This window comes from Podarcis vaucheri, assembly GCF_965113315.1.
Source record: "Podarcis vaucheri genome assembly, chromosome: 11".
NCBI lineage: Eukaryota > Metazoa > Chordata > Lepidosauria > Squamata > Lacertidae > Podarcis > Podarcis vaucheri.
Window position 1 is genome coordinate 57,480,025 of NC_138749.1, and position 19,865 is coordinate 57,499,889.

At 41.6% G+C, this 19,865-nt stretch overlaps 1 protein-coding gene across 9 annotated transcripts in view; it reads left to right on the top strand.

The window, feature by feature from the left end:
- CDC14B (cell division cycle 14B) overlaps window positions 1-19,865 on the top strand; it is a 52,453-nt gene that overhangs the window by 23,345 nt on the left and 9,243 nt on the right. For 7 of the 9 annotated variants that reach the window (XR_014224375.1, XR_014224376.1, XM_082241597.1 and 4 more), the window contains exons 5-12: window positions 9,239-9,315; window positions 10,918-10,984; window positions 11,688-11,750; window positions 12,119-12,206; window positions 12,774-13,004; window positions 14,634-14,772; window positions 16,426-16,579; window positions 17,040-17,140. Coding sequence is in view for 5 of the 9 variants with exons in the window: in XM_082241597.1 (XP_082097723.1) it covers window positions 9,239-9,315; window positions 10,918-10,984; window positions 11,688-11,750; window positions 12,119-12,206; window positions 12,774-13,004; window positions 14,634-14,772; window positions 16,426-16,579; window positions 17,040-17,140 (920 nt within the window). In the remaining 4 variants the exon portion in view is untranslated. Of the gene's footprint in view, window positions 1-9,238; window positions 9,316-10,917; window positions 10,985-11,687; window positions 11,751-12,118; window positions 12,207-12,773; window positions 13,005-14,633; window positions 14,773-16,425; window positions 16,580-17,039; window positions 17,141-18,328; window positions 18,474-19,865 lie in introns of all 9 variants that reach the window. The other 2 variants (XR_014224377.1, XR_014224378.1) reach the window with 1 other exon arrangement.

The following is a 19,865-nucleotide window of genomic DNA, read 5'->3' on the forward strand; positions in this document are numbered from 1 at the left end:
AGTAAATGTGCTGAGAATTGGAGCCTTAGTGTAATTTCTAGTATATGATTCAGTTAAGATTTGTATGTGGAAAGTACATTTCCTTCAAGTAACCACAGAGGTCCAGCAATGGGTACAGCAGGCATGGGGAGCTTCAGACTTGGGACTAAATGTGGCCCTCTATGCCTCTCTGGCCCTTGGAACCATGCGCTTTCCCTCTTCCCCAGGGCACATCCATTATTGGCACTGCTGTACATACTCCTCAAGTCCGGAATATGAACTTGAACTGTGTAACCATGCCTCTTGCTTGCTTGGATGAAGGGAGAGGAAATTAGGGTTGAATGCTCTGAGTTTTGCGTGGATGGAATGGACCACACTTTTACCTCTGACCCTGCCCATCACAAAAGATTTTCCACAAGGGACTCCAGCTGTTAGGCTGAAGAATGTTATCCACCCCTGGGGTAGAGAGCAAGTTATTTGTGTGGGCTGTACTTTTAGTCCAAAACGTAAGGAGAAGGAGGAGGCACCAGGTTGGGGACAACTTCCTTCTCTACAGCGTATTCTAGAATCCATTGCAATGTGCCAAACTGCTTAAATGGGCATGCCAATCTCAAAAAAGTTCTGTGCTGAAGGTAGAAAGTTGGAAAATAATTTTTCTCAACAATAATTCTCCTTCTGATATGAAAGCTTAAATTGCTTTAAAAGCTTATTGAATTGTAGCTTTACTTTTTTCATACCGAAGATGCCTTTTGTAGGCAATATGTTTTGGATCCTTCTTTCTCCAATTTTCAAAGGGATATAAGCTGCTCTGTACAGTTTGGCTGGGTTTGCTAACTGTTTCTGAAAGTCGCATGGTGTGTCCAGAATTCTTCTCCAGCTGAGTGGAAGTTCAGCTTCAGCAGGATTTCTGTTCAAAGAGCTGCACTATTCATACCCTCTTAAGCAATGATCACACGTTGGCATGGATATGGTTCTTGATTGGTCCTGTCCAACTTACAGCAACAAACCCTGCCTACACTGGTGCATTTATCACAAAGGAAAAATTATCACAAAGCAGGAGAAGTTAGAGCTAGAAGGGGACATGAATGCAACTGTATGTGTGGTCTTCTCCTTCCAGAACTATGCTTGCAATTGCTATATAGCAGGCACCCCCAAACTCAGCCCTCCAGATGTTTTTTGGGACTACAACTCCCATCATCCCTAGCTAACAGGGCCAGTAGTCAGGGATGATGGGAATTGTAGTCTCAAAAAACATCTGGAGGGCTGAGTTTGGGGGTGCCTGCTATATTGTATTCTTGAACATAGTTTCCCCATGCGATTCTTTGGTTTTATTTGCCTTTAGATTTCTTAAATGTTTGGTCAATTGGTTAGATTATTTGCTAAACACATTTTGACTAATTAAAAACGTCTCTTCAATTAATTGCAACACTTTTTTAATGTTAATTAATATAAAAGCTTCAGATAGCAGGTGTAATTAAAAAAGAGGTATCCCTTCTTTACTCCTTGGGTGATTCCTGCTGCAACACATACATACACCATTTAAGACAAAACAAATCAAAACAAAAAGGTTGTTTTCTTTGGACAGGATTCAATTTATGAGTCATGTCAGTGGAAGCCTTTCTTCTTTCTCTTCCTCTCTCATGTCCCCCAAAATTGGCTCAGGGAGCTCGGAATAACCCCCAGAACGGTGTGTAGGGGGAAGAGAGGGGGACCATTCAGCCTGGCAAACTGAATTGCTTGCCCTTTTGGAACGATCACATGTTGAACAACTCCCCTAATTTATATGAAAATATGTATCCATTAACTAGCTAATTGCACTACATCCATTTATCAATAAAGTGCTGTCTTTTAAATTAAGTGACAGCAGTAATGCTTTTCTGTACTTCTTAAAGCAGCCGTTGTTGCTGCTGCCAAAAACTACACCAACACTTAAAGGGAGAGATTCTTTATCAGCTACTGAAAATTAGCTCACTGTTCTTTAAAAAAAATACAGAAAATACAAGAGCCAGTGCCTTGTCATATAGAAGCGTTGTCAGTGTTTCCATTTTGTGGGAGTAATTATAACAAATTCAGGAAGGAGTAGCATTTGTATTTAATGTAGGAAATGTGTCGTTTTAGTGCTGAATCACTGCTACCGAGTGGAGCTTTGTATTCCTAAGCTGTTTTCACTGTTTGGCTTTAAACTTTTGCTTGATGTTTATAGAGGACAACTTGAACGTTTTCAGTGGGACTGGGATTTTAACCAGAAAGTAGTAAATCTGTTGTGCTAATTGTCCTGCCATTGTGGCTGTTCTTCTAGACATTGTGTGGTGTCCTTTACGCACAGAGAATTTGACAATTCTTAATATGGCAAGTTTTACTGTCTTCCTATTATTGATTTCTATGACTGCAGCTGTATGAAACTAATAATAAATAAACAAACATTGTAGAGTTATCTATTTATTATCACCAGAATGTTAATGCTTTCGAGTATACTCTCTAATGGTAAAAGGAGTTACAATAAAATATTTGTTGTTGTTTTTCAGTGTTTTGTAGGTGGTTGTATTAACCTTCTGATACCTTGACATCCCCCCTTCACAAAAAGAAATGACATATTTGACATACCCCTGCATGAATGTATTAAATGCATTTTTAGATGTTACTCTAGCGCTGTTGATTTCAGATACATCAATTATGCAAGTGACTACAGCACTGCAAATAGTGCTATTCCTACAAGTTTTATTTTGGAAATAAACATAGAACCATAGAAGTGAAGGACAGTGAGAGTGTTATTGAGAAAATATTAGACATGCCTTGAAATCAGTGGTCCTTGAATGCTGCAGTGAAAATTTGGTTTACAATTCAAATTACCGCATATAACCTTAAGCCAAATAAGGTAAAATCTCAAATTAAGAAAACTGTTTATCATACCTGTTGTATCTAGAATGTTTTCAGAAAATGAATTTGAATGTGCTGTTCCTTCATTCCATGTAGATCATGAATCATTAATGGCATTTTCATTTATGTTTTCAGTGTTTGTAGGTGATGTAGTTTCTTCTGTTTGTCTTTTCCTATCAGGCCATTTGCTCTCTTGGATCTTTCAATAAGAGTTTCTTGTGGTATACCGTATCAAAAAATGGGTTATTTGGGGACCTGAACTTTAGAAACAGAAGAAAGAAGCATTTCAAATAATGTGAAATAACTCAAAATAAGTAATGGGACGGTTAAACAACCTGTTAGTGCCTTGAACATGATTTTTGGGTAGGTTTCATCACTAATCATCTGTATGTAATTGTGACATATATTAAATTGAGCAGCATGTGTGTGCTGCTGGAAAAGGATATGTCACGGAGCAATGGATCCAAACTACAAGAAAGAAGATTCCACCTAAACATTAGGAAGAACTTCCTGACAGTAAGGGCTGTTTGATAGTGGAATTCGCTGCCAAGGAGTGTGGTGGAGTCTCCTTCTTTGGAGGTCTTTAAGCAGAGGCTTGACAACCATATATCAGAAGTCCTCTGATGGTGTTTCCTGCTTGGCAGGGGGTTGGACTCGATGGCCCTTGTGGTCTATTCTAACTCTATGATTCTATGATTCTATGACAACCTTCATTGACCTGGTTTCTTCAGATGTTTAACACCCCCATCATCCCTGACCATTGGTCATCATGATGGCTGGGACTGAGACTGGGACCGTAGTCTGAAACATCCTGAGATCATCGCATTGAGGGAGGCTGATACATGGAATATTTGGTAGCAGAGTAATGATAAGTGTTGTGAAATAAGACGTCATAGCTTTAGTTTTGCTCAGTTAAAATACCAGCCTGTTCATACTTAAAAGGCAGAACTGCATTAGCTAGAGAGGTTTATAGTTCTTTGTTAGCAGATAGAAATATACTTTGAGATTACTTCTGAAGTGGGTGCTTTTGATCTCTATTATTCCACGGGTTAATATCCTTTCTTCTGACTCTCTTTGTCTGTTTTAATTCAGAAATAGCTCCTGTGTGTCCTGTCCTCCTCCTTTGTCTCCTGCCTCCATCTCAGCTCTGTATCCCAAATCCTGCATTAACTTAGTAACAGTGTTTCTTTTTCTCAGGCTTGGCACTAATTATGTCCTTTTGGAGGGCTACCCTTCTTGGGTCCTACCCTCAAGAATTGCTGTAATTCAGGTCATCTCCAGGACTCATCTCTGTGTACTTTATTTTCTCATCTTCTTCCTTCAGGGTAAGCAGTTTCCTTCACCTCTTGTGTTCTTGTTTTTTTTCTTAATCCTTCCTAGGTTCAGTTTGCCAACTTTTCTAGATGTAACCTTATTTTAGATGGAGCTGCCGAAGCAGAATCATCACTGCTGATGTACCATTCAAATATCTAACCTTTCCATTAGTACTTCCAGTAGTACCTGAAATTAAATAAAAAATTTCTACGTTAATGCATGGGGATTTGATACCAACAGGGTTTCTTGTGTATCTTGTGTTGGCTTTCATAGCCTTCTCTACATTTAAGCAAACAGGCGTGTGTGTATTTGTGTCCTGTCTCTTTTCTAAAACCTGTATTGGGTGGTGCTGGGTTTTTCCCCCTTACAATGTTTTCTCTCCCTCCAAGGGTGCATATTTCACCAGTGTGGTTGTGTCTCATTTCCCCAAGGAATAATATGCAGTCTTCTTCTTTGATCTCTGCAAGGTCTCAGTGTTTGCCTGCTCCTGTGACTTTTCACTTTTATACCTGTTTACAGAAGCTGTCTCTTGGTAGAGTGCAGCTGCTACTCTAGCTTCCTGGCGGGTGGGTTGCTGTTGTCTACCAAGAGGCATTAGGCAGCTGGGAGGTCGGTGCAGTGCAAACACACTGGCAGGAGTGCCAGATTGGTCCTACGAGTGGATTTGCACTGCGCTGACCTCCCCATTGTATCAACCCTCCCAGAAAGCAATAGTAACCCACTGCCAGAAAGCCAGGGTACTGGTTCTGCCGACTAGGCAATTTGCTTCTGTAGTCTGTTTTTACACAGTGTTATTATTGTAAACAGTTTATGACTTATGTTTGTGCCTTGGCTTAGGAAAGTCATTTCAGCTGTATGTATTTATTTATTTTCTGTCTTTCTGTGATGCTTTCTTTCCCACTCTTTGGTAAAGCTGTTGAAAAGTTGCTATTTAAAAAAACAAAACAAAATCTATAGAATACAAGGGCTTAAAGTTCTACTTTTTCTAAAAATAAAAATATGCACTTAACTTCCACAGGTTTTTCTCTCTCACACACTTGACCACAAGTCAACTGTTTTAACTTTAACTCAGATCAGTTGTATATTATAATTCCCCAGAATATTGCATGACTGATAGGGTATAGAAATGCCAATTCAGTTATACTTCCTGTGACAGGAGCAGATGAACTGCTACCCATTTCTTAACCATGGTTAAGGAATCTGGAATGGACGTTCCCTCTTGCACTTGAACCTCTGTGCCTGCCTATGCAATGATTCGGCATCTGTACCAATGATTTAGTGAGGAGAAGGAATACACACCGAAGCAGGGAAGGGCTGGGGCAGGGATTATGAAGTCTGATGAACCACTCTTAATCCTTTAACCAGGGTTACAGCCAGCTAGTGTTGTCTGCACAGTACCTTGGGCTGAGTTTTGAAGAAAATAAAGCTATTGGTTGATGATACATTCACAAGCTTGCGCGGACTTGCATCCAGAACCATTTAAAACAAAAGCATCACTTGTTCTGAAGATTTGTAATGTTTTTACATGCTTGTGTCTGACTGGGGAAAGTAATAACGCTAAATAGGCTCATGTCAGTGGGCCACTGAATGATCTGGGAGATTGTTTTGCTGAAGTACTGTTGAAAATAAGTAGTTGTGGACTTGGTGCCTGGTAGGGAGGTTGTTATTAGACTTAGAATCGTATTATCATAGAATTGTAGAGTTAGAAGGGACCCTGAGGGTCATCTAGTCCAGTGTTTCCCAACCTTGGGCCTCCAGCTGTTTTCGAACTACAATTCCCATCATCTCTGACCACTGGTCTTGCTAGCTGAGGATTATGGGAGTTGTAGTCCAAAAACAGCTGGAGGGCCAAGGTTGGGAAATGCTGGTCTAGTCCAACCCCCTGCAATGTAGGAATATCATCTAAAGGATCCATGATAGATGGCCATCCAACCTCTGCTTAAAAACGAGTCCACTACCTCCCAAGGGAGTCTCTTCCCCTGTTGAGCAGCTCCTACTGTCAGGAAGTTCTTCCTGATGTTTCGTCAGAATCACCTTTCTTGTAACTTGAATCCATTGGTTCAGCTGACCCTGTCAGTGTTTGAAAAAGAAAAAGGTTCTGACCTCCTTTGCCTCCTTTGCCCGGTCCTCAGACCCTAGTTGGCACAAAGAGTCCTTAAGAAAGAGTACTTTGCAGAACGCTGCTTTTATTCTTAAAAAGTCGTCTTCTCCAACCACGACCGACAGCTTTTACCCACACCAAACGCAACTAGCTTTCTACCATCCAACCAACCAACCCACACCCAACACTAACATTGGCCACTCCATATATACAGGTGCAATTTGGTGAAGGGTTGCATGAGTCATTGTAGACCGCTGACTCATGCTGACTTAGTTCTTTTAGCACTAAAGGAACAGCGGCCAATTTTTAGCCTTGACAGGCCCACTGTGGCGGGTGGAAAGGTCTGTTTCACCAACACATTTCCTGAAAAGAAGGCAGTGGGAAAGCAACAACCCAGCAGGATTGGCCCCACACCACCTGCGGACACCACCTAGTGTTGTCAGCTGATGGATAGGTGGGTGTGGCTTGTGAAGGGAAATGACCTGGCAGGCCAAGATGGACCAATGGGCTGGAGATTCCTCACCCCTGTCTTAGAGCAAGGTGAGGAGACAGTTCTGGCAGATAAATCATGACTAATAATAATAAATAATTTTATTTATACCCCACCCTCCCTGGCCAGAGGGTGGCAGGGCAGCTAACACCAATAAAATCACAGTAAAAACATAATAGGGGGAAGGGGGGGGAATCAATTTAAAATACAGGTTAAAATGCAATTTAAAATGCAGCCTCATTTTAAAGTAGCCGATAAATCAAGACCACAAGGGGAGGGAAACATAAGGGTCAGACTGAATCCAAACCAAAGGCCAGGCAGAACAGCTCTGTCTTGCAGGCCCTGCAGAAAGATGTCAAGTCCCATACGGCCCTAGTCTCTTGTGACAGAGTGTTCCACTATGTCGGGGCCAGTGCTGAAAAGGCCTGGCCCTAGTTGAGACCAATCTAGCCTCCTTGAGGCTCGGGACCTCCAAAGTGTTCTTTGTGGACCTTAAGGTCCTCCGTGGGGCATACCAGGAGAGGCAGTCCCGTAGGCATGTGGGTCCTAGGCCGCATAGGGCTTTAAAGGTCAAAACCAGCACCTTAAACCTGACCCTGTACTCCACCGGGAGTGACCTTAACAATTTATGTGTCCCCCATTAGAAAAGTGCTTTCTTCCACTGATTCCCCCCACCCTCACCTTATGATACCATTGCAACATCCTTACGGAAGAGATGGTCTTTGTTAGGACATGGTTTTAATAGGTTATCACTTACGAAGTATACCAGAACTTCCAGCCTTACTGTCCAGAGCTCTCGCCCAGCAGATGCAGATGTGCATGAATTGAGACTGGGAAGTTTTACAGCAGATGTTCCGTCCCACTTTACGTAGAAGCAACTCCCGAAGAACCTGCACATTTCTGCAATAGTATTTTACTTGTTTATAGGACAGCATTGTGTTCAAAGCAATTTGAAGCTGCATTTCTTGAAAAGAAATTTAAGCAAGGTAGTTTTCCAAGTGTAGTGCTTCTAATTTCCAAGCCCTTGTAGGGGTGGGGTGGGGGTCCTGTTATTCACTCCATCAGTGCATATAGCCAGCGAAGCTCTCCTTCAAGATTAACAGTAATAGCTTGTGCTGTTGAACGTACAAGCCACTGGGGGTGTTGTGACACGATTCCAGCGCCCTACTAATCAGAATGTGCAAGAGGGTCCCCAAGTGCAACTCATTTCCCCCACATTTTGAAGTAACTGACTACAGTTTGCCATGTAAGCAGGGGTCTCCTCTGAAGACCAGTAGCTCCAGAGACTAAAACTACTCAGCTGTGCTACTTTGTGTAGCATCTGTTCATCAAAACAGGACTTGAATGTTATTGAAACATGATGTGTCTCTTCAGTCCATGCAATGGATAATTGCTTTGTGTACAGCCATATTGTATTGGGAATGCTAATTGGATAATCAAGAATTGCAGCTGCTGAATTATCTTTTGCCTATAATTTTATCCTTTGTTTTGTCTACTCGGAGGGCACAGTTGTTTAGGAAGGCTGATTGCAAAATTGTATCACCTAGCATTTCTAATATTTTAAGGATTAAAAACTGGGGAGGGTGGAACTTGATAGAAGTGTGTACAGTTGCTAAACTTTGCTTATGCTATATTTTCTATTTTCATTTTTAATGAAGCATAGTTCTATAAATTTTCATTGCAAACTGTTTAGTATTTAAAATAATGATTAAATAGGCGGTTTGAGAACAGTCACAGTTCATGTCTTGTGCTGATGGAGGCTTAAAATAATTGCATTTCCTATATGGCAAAGTTAGGTATACGATTCCAAAGGTTATTTGTTTACCACACTATAAAAATAAGCAGTACAGATAGGAGTCTCACCTTTGCAAGCAGGTGTAGGCTGGTTGTGAGAGTCAGGCCTAGCTGATATATTGTGGACATGGTGTGGATTCCACCAGAGTTGTCAAATCACGTGGGTGCTGTGCTCCTTGGTAAAAGCAGTTTGTGTGAATTGGTTCCAACACGGTTGTACCAGTAGTAACCATAACACTGGGCTTGGGTTGCTTACATGCCAGAGTGCTGTGCAGGCAAAGTCTTCTGTAGCCAATCCTGTTCGTTTAAAAAATGACCCGTTTGATGGTTCTGAAAATTTCTTGGGACATGCTAATGGCTCATGAAGAAAACGTTGCAATGTTTTGAACTGGAATCTAATTCTGATCTGAAATTCTATTGCAGTAACACTTTCTGGAGCTTGAACAGCATTTATGTATGCAGAATGGTTATTGCTTCTATTTGCCTTTTTTCTGGCTTTGTATTGACCGCCATGTTACTTTATAGCCAGTTCTCTGTATCACTGTATGCACACTATCCTTTGTCCTGCTGTATGCCTTGCTTTGGTGGGTGGGAGAATTGCAGAGAATATTATCTTGTAGTTAACTTAAAAGTACCATATGAATGTTTTTTTCCCCTTTTTCTCCTCTCTGTTTCCAAAATAGATAATATATCTGAGGGAATCTCCAGAAAACATATACAGGCATTTAGTGTCTGAAAATGTGACATATCTTCCTTTCAGGTAAATGAAAGCATGTATTAAAACCACCCATCCTTTAAAAATATTCATTTTACCCTTTCTTGGCAGGGGGAGAAACTGATCCCCTGCCCATTTGGAATTCCTACCTTAGCCTTCACTAACTTAGTGCTTTCCAGATGCTGTTAGAATCCAACTTCCATCAGCCCCAAAGAATACGGCCAGCGGTTAGGAAGGATGGGAGTTAAACTCCAAAACCTCTGGAGAGCACCTGATTGGTGAAGACTTTTCTAGATCTTTTTTACATGCGTGCTCAAGACCTACTATCCTTAAACAAAAATAAACCACATAGGGGAGCCCCATGCAATTTGCTATGGCAAAATGTGTTAAGGAAGCAATTTTTAACACTGTTGTTTAGTTACTGATCCCTAAAATATAGCTTTGTGTTTACACCAGCCGAACACTTCTCGTATGATAGATTGGAGTGCTGTACATGTAGACACAAACACAGTGCAATCCTATTCATGTCAGGTAAGGTGCACTGGGTTCAGCAAGGCTCCCCCCCCCACCCCCGGCCAATAAGTGTTTATTGGATTGCAGCTGCAGGCTTCAAGGTTGATGGGGGACCAAGCTAGCTACTTACTTAAGTGGCTAGTGGATTTTGCCCCCATGACAACACACAGCTTCCAAGTGCAGCAATTTATTTTCCCACCTGTGGCCGACTAATGTCTAGCATAGCAAATGAACCCAGAGCTGAGAATTCAACACACATGCAGGGCAGATCATTCCAGAAAACGAATCGAGCAGTTGGGACTTAGCTTGGCACAGGATGGGAAAGGAGAATGTTAGCTGCTTTGAGACTCCTGAAGGGGAGTGAAAGGCGGGATATCAAATCCAAACTCTTCTTCTTCTTCTTCTTCCCCGCATTGACCTGAATACTCCTCTCATCTCATCATGGTGGTCAGGGTGAGCCTCAGTGAAGCTTGCAGCATCTGCTGGCTGGAGAGCTCTCAAGAAAGGGGCAGGTTGGCCGTGGGCAGGAAGGATGGGCAGACTCCAGCTAGTGGAGTGAGCCAGTCTGACCTCTCTGCCATTTCTCTCGCACTTGCTGTTGACCCAAGAGAGCAAGGCAGCCAGCCACAACAAGATCCTTCCATGCCATGGCACTGCTCCACTGGTGTGGCTTAGGGAACCAGTGCCCATACATTGAGACCATTTGGCTTTTGCCGGAAAAGCAGTAATTGTGTGCCACAAAACTTGGAAACGGTTCAAATGTCCTTTTGACACGTATTTATCTGCTTGCTGTTAACTACAGTGGTACCTCTAGATACGAATGGGATCCGTTCCGGAGCCATGTCCGCATCTAGAGGTAAACATAACTAGCGACGGCATGTCTGCGCATGTGCGTGATGTCCTTTTGAGCGTCTGCGCATGCGCAAGCGGTGAAACCCAGAAGTAACGAGCTCCGTTATTTCCGGGTTGCCGAGGAGCACAACTCGAACGCACTCAACTCGAAGCATATTTAACCCGAGGTATGACTCTAATAGAAATCACTAGCTAGAGTGTGTTGTAGCCATGTCAGGAAGCCTACAAAATTTTCCTTAGGAAAGTTGGCCAACATTGAGTTCACATTTGTGTGCCTTGCAGGGATGCTGCGTTTGGTACCTGCAGTTTTCATCTAACGCTGCTCGACTGCTTTCAGGCGGTAAATAAGGTTAGTAAAATAAATTCCATGTGTGATCTGGAACCCTGTACTTTGATCAGAACCTTATGGGATTCTGGACAGTTTGAAATATGAAAGATTACTCTTCCAAAAGATTGGATAATTAAGAAGAGGAGAAAATAAGCCAAATCACAATTATGGTTTGGATCCATAGTGAGATTAGACTGTACTTCCATGTTTGTATGATGTCTCCCACTCCCCAAATTCTATCAGTCCCCCTCTTCTTGCAGCCCCTCATTCCAAACAATGCATCATTGGGTCCTCTGACCCTCAGGAGTGGGCTTTCACTGGTCAGTAAGCCAGCTGTTATCTATTTTTATTAGCTTTGTGGTGACCCATGATTTTAAATAAGTACATTGAACTGAAGTGACTGGATTTGGGGGAGGCTGCAATGAGGAGGAGGGGGAGAAGAAGGAGAAGAAAATATTATTATTATTATTATTATTATTATTATTATTATTATTATTATTATGGTTGGGAAAGTTCCATTGTGTGAGCAGGAATGGTAGTCATAATTACACTTACATAGCAATTTCTGAGTGCTTTGCATATATCATTTACATAAGTAAAGTTTTAGTTCAGACAATGTAGATAATATGGAATGGTAAAAGAGACAGACTAAAAGTGATCATTTATGGTCCATTCTACAAGGCTTATGTTGTTGTTTTTAAAGTTGCTCTCTTGCAAATTTTAGGCTTTGCAGTATGGCTTCCTTGATTTCAATTCATTTGATGTAGATGAATATGAGCACTATGAGGTAAGCATCATTCTGTTTACTGATGTCTACTTATAATTACTGCTGAGACTGTCTTTGCTTAAAATTGGCATGCATTACTTATAGCTCTTGATTTTTTCTGTTTTCAAGATAGTCTATATCTAAGTATGTGGAGTCAAGGAAAGTAAGGTAAATAACAAAAAGATGTTTCAATACACTTAAGGCTGTCGCATGACAGTGTGAGAGCATGTGGTCTATAATCCCAGAAGAAATCGGAATTACACATTCTTATTCTGCAAAACCTTACATCAGCATTCCTCGTCATCCTCACTATGTTCACCGAAGCAAATGTGACTAATGTCAGGGATGTTTTAGGGATGAAGTAAACAATTCTTATGTTTTCTTAACAGAGGGCTGAAAATGGAGACTTTAACTGGATAATACCAAAAAAATTCATTGCCTTCAGTGGCCCACACTCAAGAAGTAAAATTGAAAATGGTATGTTTAAAAGATAGAGGCACTTGCGGCGGAAACAATACATTACTCTGTTACTTACTGCGTTACCAACTACAGCAGCCATGTCCAACTCCCAAGAGACTGTGATCTACTCCCAGTATAAAAAAACTGGCAATGATCTACCCATTGTCACTGGATGGAGGAGGAACTTATTTTAGGAGGGAAAGGCCAGAGTTGTTGAGATTTGGGGGGGGGGGGAGGCTAACCATTAACTACAACACTAACAAGCACACAAAACAATAAAGCCAACTAATGTCAGCAGCAGACTAGAAACGATCGCCCTTTTGAAGCTACGTAGGAATGGGGCAGGGAGCGCAAAAATTCATTATGCATTGCTTTAAATCCTGTGATCGATAACGATCCTGCGACCAGCTGCGATCTTCCTGGGATCTACCTGTCGATCGCGGTCACCTGATTGGACATTGCTGAACTATAGAAATCAGTATTTGAAAACGGGCTGGGTTGATAGGTTTTGGTGGCGTATTTGGGTGGCTTGCTTGATATTTTGTTCTACACTGCCGTAAATGTTCATTCGTTCCTTTCTTCCAGGTTACCCACACCACGCCCCCGAGGCCTATTTTCCCTACTTCAGAAGACATAATGTTACCACTATAATCCGTCTAAACAAGAGAGTCTATGATGCAAGGAGATTTAAAGACGCAGGGTTTGAGCATTATGAACTCTTCTTTGCTGATGGAAGTATACCTAATGATGCCATCATCAGAACATTCCTAAGTATTTGTGAAAATGCCGAAGGTGCTATAGCAGTTCATTGCAAAGGTACAGGAATCATGCGTTAAAGTAATTGACACTAACTTTTGGGGATAGCATTCACTGCATGCATTATTAACCATCACTTAGTTCAGCCATTACACAGCATTTTTTTTAGCAATTTGACCAAAATCACCAGTTTCTCTTAAAAATCATTTGTACTGCAAGGATTCTGACATCTCTTTCACTAGAATGTTGGAAGTCTCCTTTTTCTTCCATCTCATCCCTAAGTGCTGTGGCCTCTTGCTAGGTTACTACTTCCAACTTCCATGTGGAATCTTGCTAATCATACATAGTTTAGATAGAGTCTGAGAAATGGAAGCAGTAAGCCTCTAAAGATTCTGCTTTCGGCCTGTGTTCCAGTGGATTCCACTAAACTGTAACAAGCACAAATGTGAAATAAATAAGTTACCTGCATAAATGTGTAGTAAATAAAGAGCATCCCAGCAAGGCCAGCTGCTACAGGTAAGCCTCATCATAAGTCACTAAGGAGGTAGTGATAACTTATGAAAGTTTTTTATGGTAGAAAAGTGACAATGTGCAGCTCAAGCCTTTAGAAGTAATAATAAAGGTGCACATCCTTACAGAATAACATATGGATATATTTCAGTTTGCTTTTTTGTGTATTACAAATCTGGGGATCGAAAGCTAAGCTCACTTTGAAAGATCCCTTCCAGAACAAACTTTTGACTGCCACCTTATGTCCAGGTATGCCTTTGGTGCAATTTAGAAAGTTTTGATTACAGATACAGTGTGTTGAAGCCAAACAGGTTGGAGAGCACTTCCTGAATGGGGTGAGCTGTGAGCAACTTGGGATTAGGAGGGAGCAGAGTTGTTGAAAATTGGGTCCCCCCCCATTTCCCCAGAGGGCCACATGTGGCTCAGCTCAGGAGCATCTCCATACCATTGGAAGAGATTGGTGAAAGTTGAGGAGCCTCACCCAGGCTTGGATTTGCTCAAGCATTTGCTGTTTAAATTTGTTTATAAAATACATCAACAGGGCACTCTGAGCTGACCACAGAGGATACTGTCAGTTACAGAAAAGTGTATTATCTCAAGCCAGAATAGGAACATAGGCAACTGCCTCATAGCAAGTCTGACTATTGGTGGATCTAGCCCAGGGCTGTCTGCTCTGACTGGCAATGGCTTTCCAGAAGCAGAAAAGGGGCAACCTCATTATCTGCATCCCAATATTAACTGGAAATGCTGGGGATTTAATCTGGGACCTTTTGCATGTAGAGCATGTGATGTATGACTGAGCTATATAGTGTGTTTCTCTCTCTCTCTCTCTCTCTCACACACACACATACCCAATACATGGCCTGATGTGCTTGGGGTTCCTTTTTGTGAAGGCCTGGCCTAAGAAATGTAGGGCCCAAGCAGTTGTGGTTTGCGGAGGGAGCATAAAAGCATGATAAAGCCTGAATGAGCAGTGGCGTAGCGTGGGGGGTGCAGGGGGGCCCGGCCGCACCAGGCGCAACATCTGGGGGTTAGGGTTAGGGGGCGCAAATCCACGGGTTAGGGGGCACAAATTACTTGCCTTGCCCCGGGTGCTGACAACCCACGCTACGCCACTGTGAATGAAGATCTGCTTGCAAAAGCCAGAAAAAAGAACGAGCTTATTTGTGTTCCACGCAGCTGGACTTGGCAGAACTGGCACACTTATAGCCTGTTACATTATGAAGCATTACAGGATGACTGCTGCTGAAGCTATTGCCTGGATTAGAATCTGCAGACCTGGCTCTGTGATTGGAGCACAGCAGCACTTCCTGTTAGAGTAAGTAAGCCTTTAAACCCATTCCCCCCCCCCCCAGAAGATTGAATCAGTACTGAAACTATTTAATTATTTGCATGCTGTGACCGGGACCTGGCCTCACACAAATTGGTAATGACCATTCTGCCTTCTGATATATTAAATATAGGTTAAAGGAGGTTAGGACCATAAAACAGCAGTTACCCACATAGAGAGCAGGGATTGGCAGTGTGCCTTCTGAAGACACTGGTAATTCTGACCGCTGGCTTGGTCTGCTGCTTGCTGCTTTACACGTAAATCAGAAACTGCAGTATAAGCAGCCTACAATCACCGGCATCTGGTTAGAGCTGCGTGTCTTTGACTTGCTTTCCCATCAGTAGCATACCTTCCAACACTATGAAGCCCAAATCAGGGATGCCTTCTTTACAGACACCATCTTCCAATTTTTTTGTGTGAGAGCACACCAGCCAGTTTGGTTGCTGTGATCTCATGTGATTTTGTGCTGCAGCCCCCCCCAAAAAAACTGCTTTCTTCAGGCACAGCGCCCCAAAATCTATGTTTTGGGGCACCATGCGATATTGTGGCCCCCCAGAAGTGCTTTTTTTCAGGGAGAAATTGCACCATGAAATTGCACAACATCGCAGCAACCCAAATGGCCATTGTTATATCATGAGAAAAAATGGGATGTCCCTTTTTCCCCCCTGAGACACTTGCCGGGTATGCAGTAGAATTCAGCAGCTGAATGTGCATTACTGACAGAAGCTGAAATCACAGAGCCTGTACAGTTGCGCACACATTCTGCCTGGACTAAGCCTTAAAGAAAAGGGAAGGAAAACAGAAAACTCAACCTCAAAATTATAGACTATGGTACAGAATTGGGTAGAAACATCAATATATATGAATTACTACTGAAGTGTATACAAAAATGAAATGAAACTATTGTTTTTTAAGGTGAAGAACATGCACAAGACATAGCAATGAAATGTCTAAAATGCGGTGATTAAAATATTGATATTGATTGATGCCTTAGCATCAGATTAGTATGACAAAACAAGTACACTGCAAGACTTCACTCGGCACTCATTAAGCCTGCCAGCAGACTGAAAGCAACTTTTTCATCTACTAATACATCTGATTGTTTTAAACAAACAACAGCAATAGCTCTCTGAAATGTTTGTCTCCTGCCTTTCAATAAAACTTTCAAGGTGGAAATAAAATTATAACTCTGGTTTGCATCCATCTGTTCACAAAAGGGCTTTTGATTCAGCTGAGATCCACTCCTCTAATGTAAGGGAGACAATTTTTAATTATTCCTCCGGCATCCCTCCACACTACTTCCCATGCTGTTCCAAAGATTCTACCAATCCTCCAGAGCAGATTGCTTTTTTTGTTGGTGGGGAGGGTGTTGCAGAGAAGAGGAGGAGGAATTGCCAAAAATAACCTCATTTTCCAATTACTGGAAACCACTGCTAGGTCAAAGCAATTCTGCAAATGGAAGGGCATAGTTGGATGCAATGCGATAAATATTTTACATGACTATATTGAGACCATTTTGTACCACATTAGAGGATGGCACACCTGCTACTACTGGAGTCTGCTTAACCTATGAATTTGGATTTATAAATGTAGTCAAAAAATGATATTGGCAATTTCTACTGTATTTTCCCTCTGTAACAGGAAACAGTCAGAACTTTGGTTGGAAGGTGATATTCTCCGTGCAAAGCTAAGGAAGACAGCAAAATACACTGTTACAAAAATTCTTTCAGGAGTAGATGACATTTCAATTCATGACTCCAAAAGTCAGATTGCCAGCAGTAAAGATTCTGAACCGGTAATCACCCGAACGTCGTGCTGTTGTAAATCTTAGGGCATTGCTAAATGTGGGTATAATAAAGCAAAAGTGGTTGGATTCTTTTTGTATGCTCTTCTGTATTCCTATTCCTGAAAAGCATCCTAAGAGTAGGGGAAAATGTATGACGAATGAGCAAGATTGAAAGGACATTCTACAGGTGAGGTATGGGCATAATATAGTTGAATTTAGATATTCTTTTTTGAGTAGCAGAAGAGAGATACACACACAGGTTTCTGTTGCTGTGGAGAGGGCGTTCCTCCTGTGGGTTTTTATGCCTGTGTTAACAAGAAAATAAACAGATACACACCAAAATGCTAAAGAAATGTTTTCATGAGATCTGTTGCAACTTTAGGTAAAAAGTTCATTAGTTCACCGGGGGTCTGGTATGCATCAAGTTTTATGCTATAAATTATTCCAATGACTTGCCATTTATTTACAGTACAGTGATGATGAAGATGAAATGCACTCAGTTACACAAGGAGATAAGCTCCGTGCCCTGAAAAGTAAACGGCAGTCAAAAGGAAACTCAGTTCCACTAACGTAAGTTAATTTCATTTTGCATCTGTAAATGCAAAAGCCTCTTTCTTAAAGACTGACTTCTTCAGTATGTCTTTAGGTACTCTAAAAGTTGCACACAATTAATTCATTGCCACTAGCTGTCACCTTGATGTCCAAATCTTCTCATTTCCTTATCATCAGTAAATTCTCCTCTCTGCCGCATCTCCTAACATATTAGGCTTATTGGCTAAATCACAAAACACTTACTAAACCGAACATTACATCAATGCCTAAAAGCTTCTTTGTTTCAGTGTATTTTTTAAAACAAAACAAGGTCCTTCCTGCTGGGGCAGTTCCCTGTGTTTGTGTGTGTGAGTGTGAAGGCTTTTGGCCAAAAGAAATTCCTTTGCATGTGCATTGTGGTTAGAAAAAAAGCATATTGGGTAAAAAGTATGCAATACTTTTAAAATATAATTTTAATGTAGAAAAGCAGCACATCTCTCTGTGTGTTTTGTTTGAAGTGTGTATGTATGTATGTTTTGATGCTGGTGTTGCTGTTAGATCAGGCAGACCAATATTAGTGAAGCAGATGTAGCCTAACTGATGCATAGCTGTCAACTTTTCCCTTTTCTTGCGAGGAATCCTATTTGGAATAAGGAAATTTCCCTTTTAAAAACGGAAACATTGACAGCTATGAATGGATGGACCCTCCCACAGAGAGCATTTAATATTGGTACGCTATATTATGAACAAGGTTTTGTGTCTGTGTGTTTTTAAGAGCGGAGATTGCACCCAGGCCCTGCTTTTTGGCTTCCCATAAGTACCTGGTTACTACTGTGAGGATGCTAGACTAAATGGACCATTGGCCTGATGCAGAGGCTCTTAAATTGTATTCTTAAATGGTATTTGGACAAATCTGTCAGTTAATTTCTAGCTAAGACAGAGTTTGGGGTATTTTAGGTGAAAAGTGATTTGCAGGATCCTTCCTAGATTCACCCTGTAAAATCAAACGAAGGTTAAAATAATCTCCCTAAAAATACAGCATGGCCTTTGAACAGGGAAGGGATTTTCCCCCACAGCACCAAAAAACACAGATAGAGCTTTTTCCCTTTTTTTTTCAACTGCAACTGGCTGAAATGTACCACTCATTTCTTTTTTTAAAAAAGAGTTCTTGATTTCCCCCTTTGATTTCATATCCATCTCTTCCTCCCCACCCTCACCCCTTTTTAGATGTCTCCTAGCTATGCTGGTGTCTGTCCTGAGTAGCATTGTCATCTGGTGGATTGTGTGTGGCTCCCTTCTTCCCAACCTCCTATTCTGTCTAGATGGGTTAAGAACCTAGGTCCAGCAGGACCACCCTTGACAGAGTCATAGTGTAAGTGTGTCCCTATTACATTCTTTACAGAAGTTCACCTTCTCGCCTCTTTCATAAATGCATGCACCAAGCTTTTACAGCCTTCTTCTTTTTCCCTTCCCCTCCCCCCTTTTTGCAAGGCATCATGGAACTTGGGCTACTTGCTTTTACAAGAAAAACTGATTGTGATTTGTGTCCTTTAGAATTGCCCTTCGAAAACTGCCAGACATTTGCAGGATGGCGTTCTTTTCTTGTCCGGTGTTCTCTTGTTACCGGCATATGTAAGGTCGTTTGGGGTTTCTTCATCTCCTAGTTCTGGACTAGTTTTGAATAGCTGCCTTGCCACAGTAATCTGTGCTGGATTTTGATTCTCAGATTATGGATTTGAAAAGATGTGGACAGTGCTTTGTCAGTGCAGTGCAGTACAGGTCAGACACTGAAACTTGCAATCCTATGCATGCTCCCCTGTGAACAAGGCTGCATAGGATTGTGCTGTAAGTGAAGGAATGTAAAAGGGCAAACTATTTTCTGGATTGCAGGTATTCTTGATTTTTTCACATATGAAAGTCTTAAATCCCACCTTTCTGTCTGATTTAGGATGGAAACGTAAAATAGTTTATGAAAAAGGAAAGTTTGTTGTGTCTTGGATTTTACTGGGCCGATTTAAGGAACGAGGCCTTATGCCCCCTAGTGATACTTTGGAATATTTCACATTTCCCTTGTATCTTTAACAAGAAGGTCTTGTGTTGAGCAGCTTGTGCTTCATTGCAACTTTCAGTCCTTAACTCTGCTCACCCAATTTAAACCTACAGAAATGAGGCATAGATGATTTCCTTAACTTGATGATAAATATAGAATCATAGAATTGTACAGCCGGAAGTGATTCCCAGGGCATTCTAGTCCAAGCCCCCTACAACGCAGGCAATAAAGAGAAAGAGCAGGATGTCATTCACATATTGCTGGAACCTTGATAGCAGCTCCTAGCCATTTCATACAGATGCCCGTTCCCATTCTTTATAGCTGAAGACCATTGTCTTGCTCTGTGTTATTTCTGGAAATTAGCATATCCTGCATTTTTAGCTTTAAAAATGCAGTAAATCACTGTACTGTATACACATCAGCCTTAGTGTGCTTAGAATAGCTTGCATTTTATGAACTCCTGGAGACTTGAGACACATTTCTTGTCTCACAATAGAAGCGATGAGCTATGCATTGCAACCAGTGAAATGAATTGGTGTCACAAAGCGAAGGAGACAATTACAGTGAGGAATTAAACTGTCTCTTCCCTTTGCAGTTGCCACTACAGTTGCAGGCTTGCAGAACCTGTCACTTATCTGAAATGCACCCACTTACAAAATGTGGGGGGAGAGGGAGGGGCCACTGCTGTAGAAGAGGGATTTAGCATCTTAATGG